Source organism: Oryzias melastigma, linkage group LG19 (assembly GCF_002922805.2).
Source record: "Oryzias melastigma strain HK-1 linkage group LG19, ASM292280v2, whole genome shotgun sequence".
Classification (NCBI taxonomy): Eukaryota; Metazoa; Chordata; class Actinopteri; order Beloniformes; family Adrianichthyidae; genus Oryzias; species Oryzias melastigma.
The window spans coordinates 9,741,555-9,752,642 of NC_050530.1; the positions used below are offsets into that span (position 1 = coordinate 9,741,555).

Below are 11,088 nucleotides of genomic sequence, written 5' to 3' on the forward strand. Positions count from 1 at the left end.
TAAGCTTGGAGCACATTCCTTTACATAAAAGTACTTCAGATGTATGTTTGAAAATACCTGCAGGCTTTTTTTTAGCCCTCCAATCATGTATGCACATTCACTCACTCAACACACAAGTTAATTTGTATTTTTGCATGCAGACCAGAGCGACACAATAGCAGTTTATCTTTGAATACAATTATTTGTCTGCCCCCTCCCCCTCCCTCCCTCATTCATGGGGGGCTCCCTCCCCCTCCCGCCCCGAGTGAGTGGTTTAAAGTTTCTCCCGGAGGACTCTGATTGGTCCAGGAAGTTTCAACAGGCGAGATAAGTTTGGAGGAGTTGCGCGTCTCCTGCGCCACTGCAGTCCGGAGAGCGCAGGGAGTGCGTCCACTTCAACAGCGGATGCGGAGATATGGAGTTCCCCGGACACACGACAGTAGTAGTTTTATAGAAGATTTATCGAAGCCTTGATTTTTAGGCGGACGGCTCTGGGATATTTGAGTGCGCATCGACCGAAAATGCCTGTCTTTGGAAGAAGTGTGATTAACGCAGTCTGGATTTTGCTTTTCCCGCTGTTTGACTTCTCATTTGCGAATTATTCTGAAGACCAGTGCAGCTGGAGAGGAAGGCAAGTATCTTTGAAACTTTGAGGAAAGATCAGTTGTAGGTGGTGCTACAGGTGTAGAGATATTCCTGCAGTGGAAGCCTTTAAATGTTGGGGTTCCTGCAGGAAACATGGGGGGCAAATTACAGAATCATAACGGAAATAGCCATAGAGTCCATGCTTTTTATGCAATTATATAAATACATATATTTATTATGGGTATAATTGACATTTTGTTCATCCTAATGTGGCCCCTACTAATCCAATTGGGCCCTTTGCACCTGAATGCACCACTAGGTGGCGCAGGAGCTTATCTGACATTCTATTATAACATTTTTATTGCATGTGTTTTGCTCATTTATTTTTAAAGCATACATTTTGTGCATAAATTGCACAAAGGTATTTATTTAAAGTTCTTATGGCTCTCCTCCACAGTGGTTTGTCCCAGCAGAAGGGCAGCGTGGAGCAGATATCCCTCCACTGCTCAGAGGGCACGTTGGACTGGCTGTATCCCAAAGGAGCCCTGCACCTCACCCTCTCCCCGCGCCTCCCCTCTGTGGCGGTGGGCCCTGGTGGCAGCAGCAGCGGCCTCATCACCACCTGCGTCAAGCCCTCTGAGCAGTTCCACGGCGCCCAGCTTTACTTGGAGAAAGACGGCGTCTTGGAGCTGCTGGTGGGAGACCGACTGGAGTCGTCCCCTCCTCCCAGGGTGCGCTGCTTCAGTCGGCTTCCTGGCGAGAAAGTGGCCCTCTTCCTGCAAGCTACGCCCCACCAGGACATCAGCAGGAGGATAGCGTCCTTTCGCTATGAGTTGAGGGGGGACTGGTCGGCTCGCATGTCTCTGGACTCCAACTCCATCAGCAGTGAAGGTTAGTCACGTTTTAAAATCTCATTTCCCACAAATGGCAAAATTATAAACTTCACCATCACATGCAACTGGTTTGGAAAAAAGGGATGATCTTATATCCCATAAACCCTCAGTGTAGATGATTCATAATTCAGAACAGGCCTCTGTGGGCTGGTTGGGCTTTCCACGGCTCATGCGGAGGAGGAAGTGGCCAGACTTTCCCCAGGGGCGTCCTGGTTTGGAGCAGTGGAGCAGGGAGGAGGGGTACAAAAGCGCAGTATGTGGGTCTTTCTCCAGAGTCCCGAGCTCTTTGAATGGATGCCGCATGAGTATTCTGGGATTACTGCCGTTGCCCAGGCGACAGGGAGGCCTGTGCCCAGCTGAGATGTTGCCCCCCTCCCTTTTGTTGAGCCGCTACTCTTATGAGGAGACTTGTCTGCTGGAGTACACCCCCCCTACATAGTCACACACTGATTAGGGTTGGGGGGGGGGGGGGTTCAGTGGTCTAGAGAAAGAGGAATCTCATTTATCACAAGTTTTTCTGTAAGTAGGGGTGGGCAAGAGCCTTCTAAAGAGGAGTTTAAACAATGTCAGGGTTATTTCTTTAAAAGCTGGTTCAGTTAGTTCAGACACTTTTTGGGTCTATCAGAAATGAATTCAAACCCTACTTCGAGGAAAATTGTTTTTTTAGGGTTTTTAATGCATTATTGTGGCAACTTTCTCATGATTGAAGGACATATATAAATAAAAATTAAATTTAAAGTGCATTTCGGAGTATTTCTTTTTTCAAATATCTGTGAATCAGGAGCAGATGAAAAAATTACATTGGAAAAAGCTTGTAGCAGTGACAAAAGCTACACTTGGTACTCCTCTTCATTCTGAACCACTTGTTGTAGACGACTATATCCATGTGCGTCTTCGTTTTCTAAGCTAGCGCCTGGCTGGATAGCTTCAATATTGCTCGCCCTTTTTGTAGCACTCGTATTGTCCAAAGTCTTCCCTTCCCCTTCCCCTACATTTAGCCCTCCAAACGGAGAGTCGTGGAAAAATAATGTCTCCGAATTCGGACGTCACTCAATCACCAATAGTTGGCAGTCAGCTAGCGTTAACCGGGAGCTTGCTGCGTGTAAATATACATAACAGCGGTTCTATAACTTTACATGCTACAACAAAAAGTCATTACTTACATTTAAGGCCCAATCCAAATTATTCCCTTCTCCTTTCCCTTCCATTTGAAGTAGCAGTTTAAGTACTAGTCCTGTCGGAAATGTATTTTTTAAATTTGACCCTCCACACGGAGTCCTAAATTGCGAGGGTAAACTGCTTCACACCGAGAAATGTTTTTCTTCACGTGGGTGCGCTCTGAGCTACATTTAAATGTAAGTCATGACTTTTTGAGGTAGCATAACCTTTTGTAAAGTTTTAAAACCGCTGTTGTTATGTATATTTAAGCACTGGAAGCTGCACACTAACGTTAGCTAACTCTTCACAATAAATAAATCTTAATGTGTTTCCCAAACATTCTAATCAAGATATCCACGGACTTCGTTCCTTATAGCGACCATCCTAAAAACATTAGTTGGTAGCTCCTCCAACACGCGACCACGGCGTCAAACTCAGGAACACTTTTTTTTTTTTACAGGTGACGACCAGCGAATTTACTTGGCGGGCGAAAGAGGGGTGGCGTATTTGTCGCACGAATCGCGTTTGGTGTGAATGCACCTTTATGCTTGGGTTGTGAGGGGCTGTAAGCTAGTGGGAGAGTGTGCTAACAGATTTTTTTTTTATTGTTCATACATTTTTGCCAAACCAATTTATAAGTAAATTCACACGCTAAAATCACAAAATAGCAAATGAAAATACTAAAACAGTGAAAATAAAGTAGTTTATGTTTAAAGACAAGACATAAAAGTCTAAAAGTCAAGGCATGGACAGGAAGAGAGGAAACCATTTGCTGAAGAACAAATTAGACAGATTTGAATCCATCCATTAAAGGTGGATGATGGGAAAAGGATGCAGGCTTACTCTTCGGCAAAAGAATGATTTACTGCAGCTCTGTAGAAACTTATTTTGGCTTAAAATGGGATATCATAGTGAAAAGACCACTGGCAACACTTGGATCAAAAAATGATCGGAGTGATCTATCTTTAATTCAAACTATTATGATACAAGATTGTGCTGTTTTAAGGAGAATGAATGTGTGAAACATTATCTTAGGTCTTTTCCTCCTTCTCTCTTCTACTCCGGTTTATACTTTGATGAGGTGTGACTGTAGACACCCTGGAAGGCTTTAGTGGGAGGAATAAAATTTTTGTCTGGGGGTGGAAATGGCTTCACACATTCATCCTTATCTGATCCCTGTCTGTTGGCTGTTAAAGGAGCAGCTGTCTGTTTATCGGACAGAGGTTGGCTCACTTGTTTTATTGTGGTTTTGGCTAAATTTAATTACCGTTCTTGAACATGTAATCTGGCTGTACGCAAGACCTGAGTGTTGTGAAATGTCCCTCACTGGCTCCCTTCCCTTCTTCTCTCTAGATGCCTGCAGACCTTGCAACAACACAGAGATTCTGATGGCTGTCTGCACCAGTGACTTTGGTAAGTTTTGACATTTTTCCCATCAAAAAAACAGATTTCAACACAAAACCTAGCTTTCCGTTAAAGTTATCTATTGCGAAAATCTACATGTCTCAGATTGGCATCAAAGCAGAAAACCATGGTGAGAAGGTGAAACGGCGGGTAACTACCACCCCACACCCAACAGAAACCTAAGGAGAAAGGTTGTAGAGCACTAATCTTAGAACGACACCCCCTCTAAGAGTGGAAGCGGTGGACTAATCTCCCTTTGATTGACCTGTGGAAGTACTAAGGAGAAGTTTAGCTTTCAACTAAAGTAAGAGGGATTAGTCTGCTGAGTATTAAAAAGAACAGGAAAATGAAGCACACCTGTTTGACAGAAAACAGTGACTTGAAGGCAGGCCTTGCTGCATGGCGCCCCAGGCAAAAAAAGAACTTACCATCCCAGTTTGAGATCGCCAGAGCTTGAACCAGTTAATTCTGTGTTAAATTAATGGAAGTTAAATTGATGTTTTTTGACCAAAAGGCAGGGGGGAGTGAATTTCCAAGGAAAACCTCTGCTTTGAGCCTGCGTTTCCTCCTCTTCCTTTTTTATTTAATCCTTGAAGTTGTAAAGAAGTGGCACCCTAGGCAGCCGCCTAGGTAGCCCATCTCAGGTTAGAGATGTAGAGAGGTAAAAGGGCTTAGTTTGAAAATGACAGTGAAAATGATGTAATGCTAACACAAGCGATCTGTTTACCTGCAGTGGTGCGAGGCAACATCCGGTCCGTGGAGGAAGACGAAAGTCTGAGAGCAGCGGTCATCAAAGTGAAATCCACCCGCGTGTTCCGTCAGAAATACGCGATCTTCAACAGCAACAGCCGCCTACCCGGTTGGGGTGAAATCCGGACTCTGCTTCAGTGCGGCGTCAAACCCGGCCCCGGCAGCTTCCTGTTCACCGGCCGCATCCACTTCGGGGAGGCCTGGCTGGGCTGTGCGCCCCGCTACAGGGACTTTCAGAGGACTTATGCTCTGGCCAAAGCTGCACAGCAGATACCCTGCGAACTGCCTGTAGACTGACGAAGGCTTCAGCAGCTCGTCTACCAAACAGAAGCATGGGGGAGCTGAAAGCTGGGCCCAACTCAGGCCTGGACTGTGCAGATGGTGGATCAGAACCATCAGCTGATGAGGTCTTCCCAAAGGACTGAGGAGAGAAATGGGCTTGTTTCCCATTTCAGTGCAATATGCGGTCACCTGCTCAGTCACGGTGAAGGCGGGACCAGAGGGACAGGGTTAAACATTCTAGATCGGACGCTGCAGAACCGATCAAAGTAAATTTCATGAGAAGTTTTGCATTTGGGATTCAATCAGAGAAGCCATTCATTTGCTGGGAGTCACTGCTGGAAACTCAGGAAAACAAAAAAAAAAAGATTTTTTCACACATTTATACCCAGATAGAGTTCGATTTATAGGAGGATCGGTTGACCTCAGTGTTATTAAGGTTATCGTAGAAAGCCTTCACTGAAGGAAATGTGAAGAAAAACTATTTGCACTCCTGATGGAAACAAGATAATCTGGAAAGCGAGATGCTGCAAGCACTGAAAACCAAATAAAAAAAAAAGCAAATATATGTAGCATAGTGCAACAGCTAAGAAGTTAATATATGTGCAGACCCTGTGAGCATTTACAGAGACAACCCGAGCAGCTCGATGTAGAGCACTTTTTTGTTGTAGCCAGTCTGAGATTCTGTTTTATTTTAGACACTTTCTTTCCATAAAAGTTTTTAAATTAATTTTGGCCAAAGCAGTAAAAAAAACTAGTTGAAGCCTTTTTTTGGTTTATAAACAGATAAGATGTTATTTTCAGTATTCATAAAATGGAGATAAAAGCCAGTCAAAGTAATCCCAATTATAATTCAAATAAAGTATTTTTAAGTTATAAATAAAAACACTCAGTTCATTTTTTTTAAACACTATTTTCTATTCTGTCTAGTGCACTAGAGCTTCAAGCAGACGGGGTTTGTACCAAATCACCACAGTGAAGTGATTTGCTTAAAATGCATATACTGCCATTTTTTGTGCATTTCTGATGTGAATTTATGTGAAAAATGTATATATGTTGATAAGAAGGTTAAGGGAAAAAAACAAGTATTCTGAATTATTTTTATGTTCATCTGTTCTATTAAAGTATTCTGTCATTTTTCAAACACTATTTCCGGCTGTCCGTGTGTTCGTCTCAGAGCTTTTCCACTTCAAGCGAATTCCTAAAAACGTAAGGCTGTTTCATGCTCTTTAATCCCCCCATCTAATGCATCAACGCTGGTCAGTCCGCATTACACGCAGAGCATGAAAGCTTTCTTCCACGGTACATTTTTCTCAAGCATAAGTCACCTCTAGCACCCGTGAATTAGATTCCGAACAATATGTGTGCCTGTGAGGGGCAGGGTCCCTAAAAGGCGGGACAGATTTAGAGACTGTTTTGGACTGGAGGGGGGAGGGCGGGTGGCGTTCGGACAGGGAAGGAGATAGAGAAACAGCGGTTGAAATTCAGTTGTCCTGGGCCTCATGTTTTCAGGGTTCAGGAAGTAATAAATTGTCATTAAAGGAGCTGAGTGGCAGACTTGATTGTTCTGAGGTGCCACACAGTCGCTCACTTTGTCCAGACCGCGTGTGAGCATGTGTAATCAAAGCCTTTCCTGGTGTACGTCTGCAGGCTTTAAAAGTGTTTTTTTAATAATGTGTGTGTGTGTATATATATATATATATATAGTATACGTGTGTTTGTGTGTATATATATATATATATATATTTATACACACACACATAATAATATATATATATTTATATATATATATATATATATATTATACGTGTGTTTTATATATATATATATATATATACTTGTGTTTATATATATATATATATATATATATTTATACACACACACATAATAATATATATATATATATATATACAGCATATATGTATACACTTATATATATATATATACACACATAATGATGTATATATATACATATATATATTTAATATAGCTGAATATGGCTGACTGTGGTACATTTTCATACCATTCCACCACCTGTTTCTGTTGCATTAAAATGTGCCACTCATCTCTGTAAAATCCTAAATTTACTGGCTGTAATAAACTCCTTTTGTGTTTGAGCAGCTGGAGGAATTAGCATGTTTTTTAGTTTCAATGGAAAAAGAAGCCTTCTCTGCCTCCAACCCACTGTCTGCCATAAAAGGCTGCAGGTTCACTTCTGTAAATGAAACTCATGTGACCGAGCCTCCCCAGTCATTTACTGCTTCAGTGCCCCTTTAAAACACCCCCTGGCTTGATGTCAGCCCAAGCTGCCCTTCTATGTGCTAACAGACTCTTGCCAGTTCAAAAAAAATACTGATTATCTAACTGTTGCTTTCACTTTCTTTCTTTTTTTTTGGTCAACTTTTGAGTTTTTTCAGGTAGAGGAGTTTAAATATCTTGGGGTCTTGTTCATGAGTGAGGGAAGATCGGAGAGTGAGATTGACAGATGGATTGGAGCGGCGTCCACAGTGATGTGGACGACCGGTCCATTGTGGTGAAAAGAGAGCTGAGCCAGAAAGCAAAGCTCTCAATTTACCGGTCGATCTTCGCTCCAGTACTCACCTATGGTCACGAGTTCTGGGTCATGACCAAAAGAACAAGATCCCGACTACAAGCGGCTGAAATGAGCTTCCTCCATAGGATGGTTGGAACTCCCTTAGAGTCACGCGGAGAAAGTAGAGCCGCTTCCCCTACATATCAAGAGGAGCCAGTTGAGGTGGCTCGGGCATCTGGTTCTGATGCCTCCTGGACGCCTCTCTGGAGAGGTATTCCGGGCATGTCTCACTGGGCAGAGGTCTGGGGGAAGAACCAGGACACTCTGGGGATACTACATCTCTCAGCTGACCTTGGAACACCTTGGGCTCCCCTCAGAGTAGCTGGAGGAAGTGACCGGTTAAGGGAAGCCTGGGCATTTTTGCTTAGACTGCTGCCCCTGCGACCCGGTCTCGGATGAGCGTAAGAACATGGATGGATGGATAAAACTCTACTCAAACGCCCGTGATTCAGTTGTCTTGAGTTCTAAAGCAGAGATGGAAAAAAAGCAGTTGGCTCGACAATGTTCATTTATGATGTAAAGTTAGGCTATTATACAGCTGCAACAGTCTGCCGACCGACCCGTTCAGGATGTACCCCACCTTCGCCCAACAGCAACCTCGTGACCCCAATCTGGGATTTCATGAGTTCTGAAAATGGATGGATGGATGGATGACTGTCATACATTGGACTAAATAGAGAGTGGCTTGGTCATGGTGACCCAATAAACTCATGTGGCTCCAGTTACTTTTTTTAGCTTCAAGAAGGTGATTTCAGTGGTCCGTGTGGGCTTTATCAATAAAGTTTTGTTTTATACTTCAACAAAAGTATATAAAATTGGCACCATGTCACGCTTGACTCATCATACCCCCAAGGTTCCTATACAGTGCATAGCCATTGTGTGATTGGTCACAAAGCAGAACTGCACACTTGAACATCATGATTTGACCCGGATCAAACAGATGTATGCTTCCTTTCTATTTCCAATTTCCTCATTTGCAGAAACAGCTAATCTTTTTCCTCTGCTTGACATATCTTTTTTTATGTTGTAATGTTACTATAGTTAGTATTGCATTAAAAAGACCTCTAAAGACTTCACATGATTCTTGAGATGATTCTCAAGGCAACATTTTTTAGTAGAATACATTTTAATCTCAAGGTTGTTGCAAGATAAAAAACTTGACGATTGCATGGAAACTAAAAGAACGTTAGAAACATTTGTGAAACCAGGCTTTAAGTAGTTATTTTTGTTGTAAAAGTGCAGCTGCACATCAAATTTTCTTGGATAAGAAGCCCCAAGTGAACAGCCTCTAGCTCCAGTTGTATTTCAAACAAGGTTTAATCTAGAATACAAAAGGTGGGTAAAATCCATCCTCTACAAATATTACCCACAGTGTTCATTATTGTGTGATCTTGAGTGTGATTTAAAGTAGCTTTAAAGGACATCACCAAATAACCAAATACCACATTTTATACAATTTTGACATGATATGACTCAGATTACTGTCAAATTTCCGATATCCTGCCATAAATTATTATTTTATAAAGCCATTGACATCCACCATTGTATGTTTCTTCTATTTTACTGGTTAAATGTTGTTGCCTAAACGCTGGTGCTTAAACTCACAGCATCCTCTGAGCCACTGCTGCAGACTGATAAGCCGAAACAAAGGCTGTCTAATTGTTCCCTCGACTAATATATTGTGTGACATTTCGACAAAGATCGGCTTCCTGCATTGTTGTCATTATTGTTGTCATTGGTTTGTGACCCCCGCTTGAACCCCTTAAAAAGAGAATTTATGTCAGTTCAGACAAAGTTTCGCAGCGGTGCTGTTTGCTCTCGCAAGACTAAAGCTAGAACAGTTACTTATGCTTGAAAGCGTGCATTGGAGAACGTTTGTCTTTAAACAAGGGAATAATAAATGGGGATGCTGAAAACTTCTTTTTCTGATGACATTTGTTCACTGCTGTTAACGCCATGTAATCCTTTGTTGTGGCTGTTACCATCAGTTTTGTGGAGACTCTGAAGAGTGCCATAACCTGACACCATGCACTTTATTTTAGTTGAGGAGATGTATGGAACTTATGAGAGAAGAAATGAAAGCTGTGGGAGAGTTGGTTGATGGAAACCTGTAGAAGTGAAGGTGCACCATCACAGTCATTTAAAATACTTTACTTTTCAGGAAGGGTCCCTTCTGGTACTCCAGTCATTAAAAGATCCTCACTAATGAAAATTGGTGTTTTTCACACATTCTTGTGGCATTTTTCTCATGATGGAGGACATATATTAAGAAAATTAAGCTCAGAATGGAATTTCTGAGTATTTCTTTATTCAAATTGTTGTGAATCAGGAGTAGGTAGTTTGAAAAAGAACTTATTTGTGATGCAAAAATACATTGGATCACTCAAACATTGCTCATCATTTTTGTTGCAACATTAAAGTTAGGTTAAGGTTGTTGGAACCTCTAACAGCTACCCAATCCGTCCATGAATGTGCAAATATTACATCTCTTCCAATAAAAACATTTTGCAACCAGAGTATATATTTGGATGCTAGTAACAGTAATAAAATGTTTATAACAATTTAAAGTGTTTTTTTAATTTTGAAAAAAACAACAACAAAAAAAAAGAAGTGTGGAGGATCAGGAACTGCGTGATCTTAAGGACTACAAGCAAACAACAAATGTTTTCTTTTCTGGGAGTTGATTTTATTTATTTTTTTACATTTTTTTGTTTCAGTTTTTGATAATCAATTACAAGGTTTGCAATCTTAGAGCAAAAAACACAACAAAATTATACAAATTATGGAAGGAAATCTAAATCAAATTGCTTAACTGTCGCAATGTTGGCCACAAAGAGGAAGTGATGTAATAATTGTGCATGCGTGGACAGATCAGGTAGCCATTATAGAGGTGGAGTGTGAGGGGCTGCAAGCTAGCTGGAGCTCTCTGCAATGGAAAGGGGAATTGGGGGCGGGGTTGCACTGCGCTGACAGTCCTGCCCACAATTCAAAAGCAAATTGTAGCGAATTACTGCCACCCTGCAGAAACTAAGTCCTGAAAAAACAACACATTTTTAAAATTTGGGCTAAAATTGGCAGAATCGTAATTTAAAGACCACAAGGAAAGCTTTTATAATAGATTGAAAAAGGGTCTTTAATTATTGCAAGTTATGACTTCTTAAGATATTATTATAACAAGCAATTTAAACATTTTAACATGGATACAATAACATTTCTATCAATCTGTAAGATGTTAGATTTGCTCATAGCTGAGGACAACTTTTCTATTGTTTGAAACATTGCTTTGGTGAAGGAACATCTGTTTTTTGTATCGTAAATGTTGACATCCTTGGCCACAACAAGGTTTTTCTGGAAGTTTCCACATCTCCTATTGTGATCTTGCCTAGTACACAAAAGAGAATTTGAAAATCATCTTTCTGGACCACTCTTAAGTGGAAAATGTTGTCA

The 11,088-nt window shown here is 41.4% G+C and overlaps 1 protein-coding gene across 2 annotated transcripts in view; it reads left to right on the top strand.

Moving 5' to 3' along the window:
* The window catches only part of metrn (meteorin, glial cell differentiation regulator), a 48,177-nt gene extending 42,766 nt beyond the window's left edge, over nt 1-5,411 (top strand). The window contains exons 1-4 of one of the 2 annotated variants that reach the window (XM_024284368.2): nt 7-610; nt 1,022-1,455; nt 3,969-4,028; nt 4,753-5,411. In XM_024284368.2, coding sequence (XP_024140136.1) covers nt 501-610; nt 1,022-1,455; nt 3,969-4,028; nt 4,753-5,066 — 918 coding nt within the window. In that variant the 5' untranslated portion in view covers nt 7-500 and the 3' untranslated portion in view covers nt 5,067-5,411. Of the gene's footprint in view, nt 1-6; nt 611-1,021; nt 1,456-3,968; nt 4,029-4,752 lie in introns of those variants that run through there. The other variant, XM_036216976.1, reaches the window with a different exon arrangement.
* The last annotated feature ends 5,677 nt before the right edge of the window (nt 5,412-11,088 follow it).